General features: G+C 39.5%; 1 protein-coding gene across 1 annotated transcript; it reads left to right on the top strand.

The window, feature by feature from the left end:
- The first annotated feature begins 565 nt into the window (after positions 1-565).
- LOC133392247 (uncharacterized) lies at positions 566-14,952 on the top strand. Its single transcript, XM_061652065.1, has 2 exons — positions 566-686; positions 8,097-14,952. Exon 2 carries the CDS (start codon positions 9,355-9,357, stop codon positions 10,312-10,314), a length of 960 nt encoding a protein of 319 aa, XP_061508049.1. The 5' UTR covers positions 566-686; positions 8,097-9,354; the 3' UTR covers positions 10,315-14,952.
- The last annotated feature ends 1,730 nt before the right edge of the window (positions 14,953-16,682 follow it).

Genomic DNA, 16,682 nt, shown 5'->3' with positions numbered 1-16,682 from the left:
CCGAATTAATAGCCGCACTTTTGCTGCATCATCGAGCTTCGAAGCGTCCTTAGCGAATAAATCTTCGTATCGAGAGAACCAATTCGCGAAGGTAACCCTTTCCTCTTCGTCGAAGCGAAACTCTTTTATATGACCAGTAAGCGAATCTAGAATTTGCTCGTGGTTTGGGGCTGGCGATGATACAAGCGGTGGTTGTGAAACATTACCTTCATGATGAATTAAAAGTAATTTGTTCACTTGCGTTTGGAGTTGCAGCACGATTTGCATTACATCCGACGTTCCCGGCGTAGGTTGATGACCCGACGTTCCTCCAATTTGCGATGGCGGTACACCATTCTCGGCTTTTGGCATCTGAAATGGCGGCATCGCTGGCACTGGGGCAGGATTTGCCGGTCCTGGAGGCAAAGCGTGTTGAAACCATTGCTGCGATTGCCTACGCTGCTCATCCGCCTCCTGGTCGCCTTGGCTGTTCATTCTAGCCCTTTTTCGTCTTGGTGGTATTTTAAAAACACTTAACGCGAACGCACGTACACGAATAAATAAATAAATACGACGCGCACTACGTAACTTCGGGTTCCAAATGTTGCTTTTGACGGACACAAAACAACACGATCACTTTAAAACTCGTCGCCAGTTGTTATGTCTACGTTCTCAACTTAACTTGACGGTAAACAAAACATAAACATGTAGCATGCACATGCACATGCTATACTGTTTTCAATCAGTTCACACACATTTCTTATTACACTTAATAAACACAAAATTGTCAACACAACACAACACACAAAAAGACCAAATTCCAACCACTCAAGATACCAACACAACCCAAACCACATAAATAACCTTACGTCAGGAATTGTAATTCAGCAGAAAAACCCTTATCCAAAAACACTTAGAAAACACACAAGCGACACACAACCCCGGAGGTGCGAAAAAACCTTACCCAGCACAAAACGCTTCAAGTGGGTAAAGCGTAAAAACACAGCATTGCATAATAGCAACCAACAGTTAATAAATAATGAAATAGGAGACACCGTACCTCTTGTGTACAAACAGAACCGTAAGCGTAGGAAACAAAACACCGCGTAAGCGTCAGAACCCAGAACTGACCTTACATAATAAGCACAACCATATGTAAACTCAAAAACTTGACATTCAGCATAATTGACACAAAATAGAAAGTAAAGTAAAACCAAATCTAACTAAAAGGAAATGAATCGTATAAATAAAGATGTAAGACGAGACCGAGTACTGCTCAGTTACACACAGTACGCACAGTGACACGGTTCAGTGGAGCCGTTTAAGTCTTATCGTAATTCGCACAAACAACACAAATATGTTAAATTAATTCATTGTGTCCACTCGTTACCTGGAGCCCTGATGGCTCCCAGTGATCATCCGAAACTAATGCTTTGTTTTTGACGAATTGACCTCGCGAGTGATGTTTAGTCCTTCTGCACCGCTGCTCTAACAATTGCAACCTGTTCCGAATATTACATGGCGACCGTGACTTTTAAACTGTAATCTTCGGATGTGCAAAAAAAAAGTGACGAATGAAACCTCAAATACGGACAAAAAGTGCAAAGTGGAAACGTTTTATAAAAATCGCAAGTGCTTCTGAAATGACTTGGAAAGTGATTAATTACCAACAATAGTGAACTACGAGTGAAAACCAATAATTTTCAAAATGGGAGGCAAGGCTGCAAAACCTGAAACAAATATAAAAGGAGACCATGATCTCACAATAGTTCAAACTCAGAATATTCATACAGAATATCATCTGACTCAGGATTTAAAACTAAACATTATTTTAGGGCTGCTAATCACCCTGTGCATTGTTAAAATAGCGAAAACTTGTTACAAACACCTTCGTAACCAAGCGCAAAAACACGCTTTAAAAGTGCTTACGCTACCAAAGTAGCAACGTAAACATTGAATCGAGAACAGTGAATGAATGATATACGAAAAAGGTGATATGCTATTTGACCCACAAAAATAGGTAAAGGCTGTGGGAAAGTACCGTAAGTTCACCAATGCAGCTATTGACCGCGATTATGAAAAACAATTATGCGCGTATGAGAACCTTCCTCAACGTGTAAAAACACTGTGACCAGCGGTATGGTTTGGAACAGCCGTTCCCAACGCGGAAGACGAGAAGAATAAGGCAAGAATGGACGGTTGCTCACTGTCGGACAGACAGGTGAAAGAAGAGATCCCTGGGCCAAGGGACAGCAGTTCACCGAGCACCGGGAACAACGTAGCACCGTGAGCAGCAACAACAACAAATGTATTTAAAAAGGTACCGTACACATGCAATTTTTACGGATGAAGCTGCATAAATATGCAAAAGCTGTTAGAAAAAATAGAAATACTAGATAGAACGTATGATCAGGTTAGACAGCTAAACAAATGCTATAGGCTCTGCGCGTTAACCACACTAAGAAATAATACTAAGGAATTATATGACGAAATACAAGAGCTTCTACGAAAGCACGAATCATCCATTAAAGACGAAATATTAACAACCTTAGTTAAAAAAAGTAGACACCTATATTACGAAATAAATAAGTGCATTAAAATACATTTCGAAAGACATCCAGATTCGTTAAATACAACATTATCAGAAAACCAGTTCGACATAACGATAGAAACTATATCTGACAAAATGGCTGACATTATAGAACTAATTAAAATCACCACTTCTCTCATATCAAAGTATGATGGTAATGAGAAAGATTTAAAAGGTGTGGTGTCAAATTTAAATGTATTAAAGAAAATAGTGAAGCCGGAGAATAAGGAAACAATAATAGAGCTAATATTAGGACGTCTGACAGGTAAAGCGCGAATTGTTGTAGGAGAAGCCCCAAACTCAATAGAAGATATAGTTAACAAACTACAAGACAGATGCAGCATAAAGGTAACACCAGAAATAGTAGTATCCAAAATGGATAATACGAAACAGACAGGAACAATAGAAGATTTCGGAAGCATTATAGAAAAACTAACGCAGCAACTTGAAGAAGCATACATAGCGGAAGAAATAACACCAGAAGTAGCTAGGAAAAAAGCAACCAAGTCTGGAATTAGCGCATTGAGTTATGGACTTAAGGATGGCGAAACCAAAATAATAATGAGATCAAGCAAATTCGAAACCCTGCATGAAGCAATAGAACAAGCAGTAAAATTGGAACTAGAAGACAGAACGAAAAAAGGAAAGAATGAACAGACAAAAATTTTATATTCAAACGCTACTAGGAACAATAGAGGGTATGGTAACAACTACCAGGGAAGGAACAATTACAATAGATTCTCAAATAATAATAATAATAGGTATCAGACACAAAACCCTCCCAGGTTCCCACCCGCAAGATATGGACATAACAATAACCGAAACAATAATAACTACAGAAATAACAACTTTAACAACACTAGAAATCAGCACGCAAATCGACAAAATAATTCCAACAGAAATCAGTACGTACAATCCAATCAGAGAAATAATAGCAATTTGCAAAATAATCGAGCGCCTATTCATAACACAGTAACGGCCGAAGAACAGAATAATTTTTTAGGGCAACCTCAAGCATCGGAAAATACCCAATACTAACCATAAATCCTGATGCAGATAATTTTGTTAAAGTAAAAATAGAAATTACAAAGGAAATCTATAGCACACTTATCATAGATACCGGAGCAACCGTATCCGTACTTAAAGCTAGTAAATTAAAACCAGGTTGTAAAATCAATACATCAAAAAATTAACCTTGATAAGCTCTAGTGATCATGAATCAGAGACTTTAGGAACTGCTATGACAACAATTCACTTTGGCGATTATTCCATTATGCACGAATTTCATATAATAGAAGATGTAGAATCCATTTTTTCCGACGGACTATTAGGAAAAGACTTTATAAAGCACAGATGTATTGTTGATTATGTTAATTGGATGATATACTTCTCATCTGATAACGGATTGATTTCACACCCAATAGAAGACAATGTAAACGGAAATTATATTTTACCAAAACGAAGTGAAGTAGTACGAAAAATAAGTATACCAAACTTGACAGAAGATTCAATCATCTTATCACAAGAAATCCAACCAGGGGTATTTTGCGGAAACACAATAGTCTCAAAACGTAATCAGTATATCAAATTCATTAATACCACAGATAAAGATGTTTCTTTTAACATAAAATCTTATACACCAGAAGTTGAACCATTAAGAGAGTATGAGCAATTACAGAAGAAACTTGACACATCTAAGGAACGAATTCAGAAAATTCATAACAAAATCCATATAGAAAATATTCCACAAATAGCAAGAGAAGAGTTAGAAAACCTTATCACAAAATTCTCGGATATATTTTGTTTAGAAGATGAACCGGTCTCTACTAACAATTTTTATACCCAGGAAATTTCATTAAAAGATAATATTCCTTCTTATATACCAAATTATAAACAAATACATTCACAAACAGAGGAAATGCAATCACAGGTAGAAAAGATGTTGAAAAATAACATTATAGAACATTCTGTTTCATCATATAATTCACCGATACTATTAGTACCGAAGAAGTCAGGTGAAGGAAAAAAGAAATGGCGTTTAGTAGTGGATTTTCGGCAAGTGAACAAGAAAATTTTACCAGACAAATTCCCTTTACCTCGCATAGACACGATACTAGATCAGCTAGGAAGAGCCAAATATTTCAGCACATTGGATTTGATGTCAGGGTTCCATCAAATCAAACTTGATAAAAATTCGAGAAAATACACAGCTTTTTCGACACCTACAAGCCACTATCAGTTTACAAGAATGCCATTTGGACTCAACATTAGCCCAAACAGCTTTCAAAGAATGATGGCTATCGCTATGGCTGGTTTAACACCAGAGCTAGCATTTGTATATATAGATGATATTATAGTTACTGGATGCAGTGCACGGCATCATATCAGTAATTTAGGTAAAGTTTTTGATAGGCTAAGAAAATATAACCTTAAACTAAATGCAGAAAAATGTTGTTTCTTCAAAACAGAAGTAACGTACTTAGGTCATAAAATAACAGATAAAGGAATTTATCCGGACGACGCGAAGTTTGACACAATTAAAAAATTCCCGATTCCTACTAATGCTGATGAAGCAAGACGTTTTGTCGCATTTTGTAATTACTATCGTAAATTTGTACAGAATTTTGCAAAGATAGCTAAACCTATTAATAATTTGATTAAGAAAGACGTTAAGTTTGCATGGACTTCAGAATGTCAAGCAGCTTTTGATACATTGAAACAAAGCTTACTCTCACCCACAATTTTACAATATCCAGATTTTAAAAAACAATTCATTATTACGACAGATGCATCAGATATGGCATGTGGTGCAGTGTTATCACAAATAACAGATGGAAACGATTTGCCAGTCGCATTTGCGAGTAAAAGTTTTACACCAGGGGAAAAGAATAAGCCAATTATCGAGAAAGAACTTACAGCTATACATTGGGCAATTAATTATTTTAAACCTTATGTATATGGACAAAAATTTATAGTTAGAACAGATCATAGACCATTAGCATACTTATTTGGTATGAAAAATCCTACTTCTAAGCTTACTAGAATGAGACTAGATTTAGAAGAATTTGACTTTGAAATAGAATATTTAGCAGGTAAAGCTAATGTTGCGGCAGACGCACTATCAAGAATAATCCTTAACTCAGATGACCTAAAAGCATCAATACCAAAATCCAAAACGATTTTAATGGTTAATACAAGAGCCATGGTTAAGAAAAATAACGAGAAAACTGATATAAACAAAGACGAACCAATCGCAACAACAGGGACTGATCACCCCGCGATGTGGAAAACAGATAGACCTTCAGAAGTGAGAAAGGTACTAAAAATAGGTACGCAGAGAATTAAGAACAACGTTGAATTCATAATATACAACCATTCATACAGTAAAGCACTAGGAAAATTTATTTTGAGAAATGATGTAAATGGAAGTCAAGCATTAGAGTTTGCTCTTCTAGAAATGTGCAAAATCGCGAAACAATATGGAAGAAATAAGCTAGCATGGTCAGAAGAAGATCATTTATTCGAAGAATATTCCCAACAAACTATTAAGGAAATAGCCAACAGAGCCATTACCAAGTTTGAAATAATCCTGTTTACTCCAACTAGATGGATAACAACAGAAAAAGATAGGCTGAGAATAATTTCAGATTATCATATGACCCCTTCGGGAGGACATATAGGCCAGTACAGACTGCACCAGAAAATAAGGGAAAAATATAAATGGAAAAATATGAAAGATGATATCAAGAAATACGTACGAAATTGTAAAGCATGCATAGTTAATAAGACGACTAGACATACTAAAGAAAAAACAGTTGTAACTACAACACCGACAAAACCATTTAACATAATTTCAATCGACACAGTAGGACCTCTAACAAAAACTAACAAAAACAACAGGTATGCAATAACCATACAATGTGACTTAACGAAATATATCGTAGTAATACCTATCCATAACAAAGAAGCAAACACTATAGCCAAGGCATTGGTAGAAAACTTCATCCTTACATTCGGAACATTTATAGAATTAAAATCAGATCGAGGACTAGAATATAACAATGAAATATTACACAAAATCTCAGAAATTTTAAAAATCAAACAAACTTTTAGCACAGCTTACCACCCACAGACAATAGGATCATTAGAGAGAAATCATAGGTGTCTAAACGAATACCTAAGAAGCTATACAAACGAACATCATGATGACTGGGACGATTGGACAAAATTTTACGAATTTGTTTACAATACAACAGAACACTCAGACACAAACTACACACCATACGAACTAGTATTTGGTAGAAAAGCGAATTTACCACAAGATATATTTAAAACAAAAATTGAACCAGTTTATAATATTGACCAATATTATTTCGAAATGAAATATAAACTCCAAAAATCAAACGAAATTGCCAGAGAAAATTTGATAAAAGCAAAAATTAAAAGACAGCAAACCTTAAATAAAGATACAGTACCACTTATTATAAACTTAGGAGATCAGGTATATTTGGAAAATGAAAATAGGAAAAAATTAGATCCAGTCTACATTGGACCTTTCACAGTAGTAAGTGACCAAGGGCCTAATTGCGTAATACAAAATAATACAACAAAGAAAATCTCTACAGTACACAAAAATAGATTAATTAAGTACACAGGAGAATAACTTCAATCATTGTAATTCATTACGTTATTCTATTAAAGGGGGGAGGTGTAGCATGCACATGCACATGCTATACTGTTTTCAATCAGTTCACACACATTTCTTATTACACTTAATAAACAAAAAATTGTCAACACAACACAACACACAAAAAGACCAAATTCCAACCACTCAAGATACCAACACAACCCAAACCACATAAATAACCTTACGTCAGGAATTGTAAGTCAGCAGAAAAACCCTTATCCAAAAACACTTAGAAAACACACAAGCGACACACAACCCCGGAGGTGCGAAAAAACCTTACCCAGCACAAAACGCTTCAAGTGGGTAAAGCGTAAAAACACAGCATTGCATAATAGCAACCAACAGTTAATAAATAATGAAATAGGAGACACCGTACCTCGTGTGTACAAACAGAACCGTAAGCGTAGGAAACAAAACACCGCGTAAGCGTCAGAACCCAGAACTGACCTTACATAATAAGCACAACCATATGTAAACTCAAAAACTTGACATTCAGCATAATTGACACAAAATAGAAAGTAAAGTAAAACCAAATCTAACTAAAAGGAAATGAATCGTATAAATAAAGATGTAAGATGAGACCGAGTACTGCTCAGTTACACACAGTACGCACAGTGACACGGTTCAGTGGAGCCGTTTAAGTCTTATCGTAATTCGCACAAACAACACAAATATGTTAAATTAATTCATTGTGTCCACTCGTTACCTGGAGCCCTGATGGCTCCCAGTGATCATCCGAAACTAATGCTTTGTTTTTGACGAATTGACCTCGCGAGTGATGTTTAGTCCTTCTGCACCGCTGCTCTAACAATTGCAACCTGTTCCGAATATTACAAACAGTCTCAGACGATAAAACTTATATCTATTACAATGAAACTTATAATCTACGAATCCTTAGACGGAGACCCGCTCACGTCTATCTCTCGGCTCGGCTCGTGGGGGAGTGACCTCTTCGTGCTTGCTTCGTCTCCAGGTGACAGTCCCTGTCACCTGAGAGAAGGAGGCTGTTGAGGAAATCGTATTCCGTTTAGCATACGTGCGCGCGAGAGAGAGAGAGAAGGAGAGAGAGAGGGAACTTAATCGTTGTCGCCGTGCGCTGCTCGACGAGAGAGCGCTACGCGCTGACCGAGAGAATTCTTATCAGCTTAATCAGTCGCGTTCTGAACTCTGACCCGATCAGTAGCGTTCTGATCCCCATACCAAACAGTCGCGTTTTGAACTCTAACCCGATCAGTAGCGTTCTGATCTCCGTACCAACAGGTCACGTTTTGACCTCAGACCCAAAAAGTTGCGTTCTGACCAATCTGTTCTAAAGTTAAATAAACTTGTGAATTAACAACATCTTACAAACATATACAGTGTTCGGACAATTAAAAGTGCATATCACATCTAACCCCAAATCCCCCACATAAAAGTTTTGGTCCTTCGATCCGAATGTGTCACATTTTGTGGTTCTTAGATCCGAATGTGACACTTCTTCTTACTCTTACTGCTGACCGCGAACCGCTTACCGCGAACCGCTTACCGCAGTGCGCTTATCGTTGAACGCGAACCGCTTACCGCTAACGGCAGCACGCCGACCGCTTACCCAGAACGCATACTCTTAACGCTTACCTCTGACCTCGTACCGCTTACCGCTTACCACAGATCGCGAACCGCTAACGGCAGAACGCCTATTCATACCGCTTACTTTTGATCGCGTACCGCTTACCCCTGACCGCTTACCTCTTACCGCTTGAAAAAGTATTGCATCAGAAGTGTTGCATCTTACCCATACCAGTGATCGTATCGAACACATTCATACCGCTAACCCAGAAAGTGACGGAAGTGTTTAATCGAACATATTCATACCGCTAACCCAAAACGTGACGGAAGTGTTTTATGAAATGTATTCATACCACTAACCCAGAAGTGTTGTGACAAACATAATCTAACCCCTGATCAAGAAAGTGTGTGTCTTTCTTAAACGTTTATCGAACCCTGACCGTGTGAAAGCGAACTAAAAGGTGTAAAAAAGTGAAGTTTCCAACGAACCCGTAAAAGTGACAAAAAAGTGAACGTTTAACAAACATTACAAGTGCTTATCTAACCAGTTACAATGTCGCTAATTCGTTCGCCGGCGGCTGTGCCTGAACCGTCAAGGGAGCAGGAGGCTTTGCCTGGACCGTCAAGGGCGCCAGACGCGAACGGAGCAAACCAGAACGAGGACAGCGTTTCAGATGTGTTCCCTATCCTCGATGACATCGCAAGGGCTGAACGCCAATTGATCCACCTATTTCGGCAGTTAGATCGCATGGAGGCCAACTACAACCAGAGGAAAACGGACGTTGCGGCACTCAAGCTGATTGCGGTAAGACTAAAAGAACTTTCTTCTGAAGCAGCAGCCGTGTTTTCTGTGTTATTTGAAGAAACTGATGAAACTAAGTACAAGCTGGCAGAAGAGCGCTATAGCAGTTTCGATAACAGGATTTTTGATCAGAAGGTAAACATACAACAAGGTATGTTGGCGCTTACTCCTAACATTCAAATAACAAAAAGTGATCCCGATCGAGAAAAGCCATGCGCTAAATCAAACCGTGTAAAACTTCCCGAACTAAAATTGCCCAGTTTTGATGGAACCATTCGAGATTGGCCACCTTTTCGTGACGCATTTTGTTCCATGATCGATTCATCTGACCAGTTGTCCGATAGCGACAAACTATCATATTTGCTGACCACCGTAACAAAAGAAGCCAAGCGAACAATAGAAAACATTCCGATCACATCCGCTAACTACGCCGTTGCCTGGAAACTTCTTACCGATCGATACGAAAACAAATATCTTCTTATCAAAGCATATTGCGATGCGCTGTTCGAGATTCCCGCCTCCAAAAAGGAGTGTGCCGAAACGCTCAACAGTATTGTTAACGAATTCGAACGAAATGGAGCTGCGACAGTGGGAGTTAACGCGCAGCAACAAAACCATACCATTGTACAGCAAGCTGGTAGAATTTCTTCGAAATCATTGTCGTACGTTGCAATCCGTAAACAAGCAATCTGTCTCGCTCAAACCAATTGACACCAATCGATCAAAGGAACATGCCAGAGAATTCGGCCGAAAAGTGCAAACCGTTCACGCAGCAACACTCGACTTGAGCAAGTGTGTGTTTTGTTCTCAAACTAAGCATTCGCCATTTCTTTGTCCCGTATTCAGACAAATGCCAGTTTCGAAACGAAAAGAATTGGTAAAAAACAAAGCCTTGTGTTTCAACTGTTTGTCTTCAAATCATCGACTGAACCAATGCAGTTCGAGTTCTTGCCGGGTTTGTGGGTTGAAACATCATACAATGCTGCACGCGGAAAATGTTTCGCAGCCAGCCCCATCTCCTTCTGTTACTGTTCCACGAACACAAGAACCACACACGTCGGTTTCACATTCTGATCGCACACAATTAAACCCTGAACCGTCCACTTCTTATTCTCACGTATCGATGATAACGCAGCCAACCCAAATCATACCGAAACAAGCACAAATATTACTTCAAACAGCGATAGTTTCTGTCCTTAACTCAGTCGGTAAACCCTTACCTGTACGCATATTGCTCGATTCCGGTGCGCAATTGAATATTGTCACTGAACGATTGATACATCGTCTTCGCTTGCAAAAACATCGCGAAATGCATCGCATTGGCGGAATCGGCAAAACTAACCTGGTGTCGCAAAGTTACGCAAATTTAGACATTCAATCACGGCACAAAGATTTCAAGGCAATCGTAAAATGTCATATACTTCCGGAAATAACTCGTGAGCTTCCTAGCAGTCCCATAGACATTTCTTCATGGGAATTGCCTTCAAATATCGAACTTGCTGACCCAACATTTTACCAACCTGGACAAATAGATATGCTTATTGGTATCGATTTGTTTTATGACATCATACAAGAAGGCTTAATCAAACTTCCAAACAGCAAAACCGTATTGCAGAATACTTGCCTTGGCTGGGTGGTTGCTGGACACCCACCAATTGATCATACGCCTTACGCACAAACCTCGAATGCTTTTCATGCTTGTAGCATTGAAGAGCAAGTGGCAAGATTTTGGGAGCTCGAATCATGTCAAAGCAAAAAAGGTATGTCGGTAGAAGAAACGACATGCGAAGAACATTTTATCAAAACATACAAACGCGATTCAAATGGCAGATTTGTTGTTCGCTTAACAATAAAACCGAACGTACTTACCCAGTTGGGAAACTCTTACCATACCGCGATGAAGCGACTTGACCAACTGAACAACAAATTTCTTAAACAACCTGAATTGAAAATAGCATACTGCTTTCTGCTTTCTTAACAGAATATTTGAACCTTGGTCATATGGAACAAATATTTCAAACCGAAACCGAACCGTCCTATTTCTTACCTCATCATGGTGTACTTCGTCCAGACAGCTTAACAACAAAACTACGTGTAGTTTTTGACGCTTCTTGTCGTTCTGATACAGGTGTATCATTAAACGATTCGTTAATGGTAGGACCGGTAGTGCAGAACGATCTAATCACAATCATTCTAAGATTCCGTATGTCGAAATATGCGTTGGTAGCCGACATAGAAAAAATGTATCGGCAAATATTAGTCCACGAATCAGACCGTCCGTTACAGCGCATAGTGTGGAAATCAGATACAGATAAACCGGTACAAATATTTCAACTGAAAACAGTTACTTATGGTACTTCAGCTGCACCTTATCTAGCGACCCGATGCTTAACCCAACTTGCAAAAGAAAGTGAAAATACACACCCTATTGCTTCAAAAGTGCTCAACAGAGACTTTTACATGGACGATCTGTTGACAGGAGTAAACGATCTGGAACATGGTAATTTACTCTGCAGTCAACTGATTTCGTTGCTCGATTCAGCTGGCTTTCGTCTACACAAATGGGCGTCTAACGCCACAGAACTTCTCGCAAATATTCCTAAACAGCTTCAAGATGAAAGATCCATCCTACAGCTTGACGAATCATCAAAACCCATAAAAACTCTCGGTTTAAAATGGGATACTACGAACGACAAATTCATCATCGATGCACCTAAACGGCCTGATCACAACCTTATCACGAAACGTACCGTACTATCAGATACATCACGCTTATTCGACCCATTGGGATTGGTCGGACCTCTAATCTTGCTAGCTAAACTCTTTTTGCAGGATCTGTGGAAGGAACAGATCAGTTGGGACGAACCATTATCTAATGTATTTGAGCAACGATGGTTGTTCATCCGTGACAATCTGGCGCAACTGCATGATCTTACTATTCCTCGATGGGTGATGTCTACATCCAAACCCGTATGCGTAGAGCTTCATGGCTTTTGTGACGCGTCCGAAAAGGCCTATGGAGCATGCGTTTATGTCCGTACAGTAGATCAGTCCGGAAACATATCATCTAACCTACTTGTTTCCAAAGCACGTGTGGCACCCATAGGAAACTCAAAGAAGGAGCGAAAGTTAAGTTTGCCCAGATTGGAGTTGTGTGCTGCTCATTTGCTCGCTCAACTTTATCAAAAGGTACGTACATCCTTACAAGCCGATCTTACAACATATTTCTGGTCAGATTCCACCATCGTCTTACACTGGTTGTCGTCGCCATCATCACGCTGGAAGAACTTCATAGCAAACCGTGTATCTGACATTCAACACCTGACTTCTGATAACTGGCACCATGTTCCTGGCGTACAAAATCCCGCAGATTTTATATCTCGTGGAGCGAATCCTGATCAACTGGCATGCTGTCAATCGTGGTGGTATGGCCCTGACTGGTTGACTAAGTCACCAGAATTTTGGCCGATTCAGCAACATTTACCTGATCATCAAGCTAACAGTGAAGTGCTAGAAGAACGAACCGTACTACTTAACCAGACCATCGAAACGAATCCCATATTTTTGTTGTACTCATCTTACCCCAAACTGCAGCAACGTGTTGCATGGATACGTCGTTTTTTGTACAACATCAAACCAGCTAACAAAGATAAACGTCTTTACCCGTACCTCACTCTACAAGAACTTCAAGAGGCAACCAAATGTCTTGTACGAATGGCTCAAAAAGAAGTTTTTGGTGCCGAATTTTTAAGTCTGCAAAAATCTGGCCAAGTTGATTCTAATTCCCGTCTGAAATCGCTTACCCCATACCTGGACGATGATTTACTGCATGTTGGCGGGAGACTTCGTCATGCTGATGTGTCTCCGTCCCGGAAACATCCTCTGATTTTGGGCATTCTCTTTCAATGTTGATTGCTAATCATTATCATTTTTGTTACCAACATGCCGGAGCAACATTACTAATTTCTCTTCTAAGGGAGAAATTCTGGCCGCTTCGAGCAAGGAACCTGGCTCGCCGAGTAGTTCATTCCTGTGTGAGCTGTTTTCGAAATCGACCAACCCCGCTGGAACAGCTCATGGGAGACCTGCCGCGAGAACGTGTCACACCAACCTTACCCTTCTTACGGACTGGAGTGGACTTATGTGGTCCTATTTTCTACAAATATCCTAATCGAAAAGCTCAACCAGTCAAGGGCTTTGTAGCTATCTTCGTTTCTCTGGTCGTAAAAGCAGTACATATAGAGATGGTTGCAGATCTCTCTACCAACGCCTTCCTGGCCGCCCTTCGACGCTTCGTGTCACGACGTGGTCGATCACAGCTGATCGAGTGTGACAACGCGAAAAACTTCATCGGAGCTTCTCGAGAAGTGGCACAATTAGCAAAACAATTTCAAACTCAGCAGTTTCAACAGACCGTTATCAAATCATGTGCCAACGAGAGTATCGAATTTAAATTCATACCGCCGCGTTCCCCCAATTTCGGCGGATTGTGGGAAGCCGCTGTAAAGTCATTTAAGACTCATCTCAAACCCACCATCGGAAACGCCATTCTTACTTACAAAGAATTTACTACCTTGCTAACCCAAATTGAAGCTTGTTTGAATTCTAGGCCGCTTACACCGATGTCTTCTGACCCGAACGATTATGAAGCTCTGACCCCGGCACATTTCCTAATACACCGCTCTATCGTGGGACTTGCGGAACCATCTTACGAGTTGAGACCTATCAACCGACTGGACCGTTACGAGCAGGTTCAAGAGTTTCTGCGCCGCTTGTGGAATCGATGGTCATCGGACTACTTATCGGGCCTTCATCCTAAGATAACATCACCCTGGGCACTATGGTTTTGGTGAAGGAAGATAATCTTCCCCCGCGTAAATGGTGTTTAGGGCGAGTAACGGACATCGTGAAAGGAGCGGATGGAAACGTCCGAGTAGTTTTTGTTAGAACTAAAGATGGTGAATTCAAAAGGACTATCTCTAAGCTTTGCGTCCTCCCAATCAGACAGACTACTTCAGAGGAGTGTTGAATCTCTTGGTGATTCAACGGGGGGGAGGATGTTGAGGAAATCGTATTCCGTTTAGCATACGTGCGCGCGAGAGAGAGAGAGAAGGAGAGAGAGAAGGAACTTAATCGTTGTCGCCGTGCGCTGCTCGACGAGAGAGCGCTACGCGCTGACCGAGAGAATTCTTATCAGCTTAATCAGTCGCGTTCTGAACTCTGACCCGATCAGTAGCGTTCTGATCTCCGTACCAACAGGTCACGTTTTGACCTCAGACCCAAAAAGTTGCGTTCTGACCAATCTGTTCTAAAGTTAAATAAACTTGTGAATTAACAACATCTTACAAACATATACAGTGTTCGGACAATTAAAAGTGCATATCACATCTAACCCCAAATCCCCCACAGAGGCCCATGCAGCATCTGCATCTGTAAGGCCGTCTACACGAGGGCACTCCCCAACAACTGCACTTCAACTTCAGCAATATTAAAAGTCTAAAAACTATGCACTGACCAGTGAAATGGAAGATATCATTCGCAAGTAAACAAACACACATATTCACATATTACACATGAATGTTTTACAACAAACCAACTTAAACACACACGTTTAATTGCTTCCTTTGCACAATTAAATAAAATTTTAACACAGGTGAAACATGTTGAGCAAATAAATTGCCCGTGCATAAAAAACTGATTTCAACAACATTGAAGTGGCTGCTTCTGTGGTCATGTGGCTTAACCCACCAAACTGATAGTTTTTTAGTTTTGTTTGATGGAACTGGATTTTTAGTACAAGAAATTGGTGGCGTTTTCGGTATCTTGGTTATATGGGATATGTATTAAACTGTCATTTTTCAACAGCACGGATAAACGGACAATCGGATAAAAGGTACCCGGATAAACGGCGCTCCATTGTATTTGTAAGCCAGTTCGCACCGTACGCTGTAACCATCTATCTGCCAATTTACTTCAATGGCTGCTCTGTTTAAACGTCTCATCAAAATGGATGTCAAAACGGGCCAAAATAAGCAACATAAAATTAATAATTAAACTGCTTTTTAACACCAATCTTAGGAAAATAAGAGTGTTAAATTGCTTAAAACATTTTTTTGTGCATACTTACATTGATAAAAACATTTTCTGACTCGTATTCGCGCTGCCGAAAATAGGAACACGACCTGCCGAAAATAGGAACAAACTGCCGAAAAAAGGAGCAACATCGATGTTTTCATTTTCACGAATATTTATGAAAAAGGGATTTAAACCGGCAAATAAAAAATATTGTAGCATTCTATGATAGTTTATCAACCAGAATAACATCACTTTCATGAAAAATAATGAAAAAATGTTTATGTGTGAGCAGTTTTTGTGAAACTGCTGCACTAGCGTGTCGAAAGCTGGTACAGTAACCCTAGTGGCACACAATTTGATCGGGTAAAAGTAAGGCAGCGGTCTAATGTTGTTGCGCGCAACATTGTTGCTCGGAAACATATCGCTGAGGTGGTCTATGAATGTTGCTGGCAACATTTCACTTTGACATTGTTTAGCGTCAAAAATTAACCAATCAACAGCTCAGAGTTTATTTTTTATCAATCACTTGTTGAATAAAGTGTTGAAAAAATAAAATACAGTCTGTTCCCGAGTTACGCGGTTTCTGCGTTCCCGATGAATCCGCGTAACTCGAATATCCGCGTAAGTCGAATTTCACGTTTTTTACTACAATACTATTCATTACTCGCAGTTTTTGATTTAAATTAATACTTTTATACACTTCATCATTTATTTTCTATGATTCGTGTAGAAAATTCTAATATTTCTGGCTTTTAGCGGTTTCAATTTGTTAGCAAAAATGCAATTTATACCGAACTTGAAGCAAATTGTACTGATTTGACATTTAATCTGTCAAATTTATAAAACCGCGTATCTCCGAATCCGCGTAAGTCGAGAACCGTGTAACTCGGGAACAGACTGTATACATCAAAAAATGTATTATAAATGCAAAAATTCCAAATTTAGCGGATGTCAACAAAACACACACTGCTGCTGTGTCTTTTCATACACCCGATTACCATGAC

The sequence above is a fragment of the Anopheles gambiae genome, chromosome 2 (genome assembly GCF_943734735.2).
Source record: "Anopheles gambiae chromosome 2, idAnoGambNW_F1_1, whole genome shotgun sequence".
In the NCBI taxonomy this organism is placed as follows: Eukaryota; Metazoa; Arthropoda; class Insecta; order Diptera; family Culicidae; genus Anopheles; species Anopheles gambiae.
The sequence above is the reverse complement of the archived record's forward strand: the minus strand, read 5'-3'. Positions and strand labels throughout refer to the sequence as shown.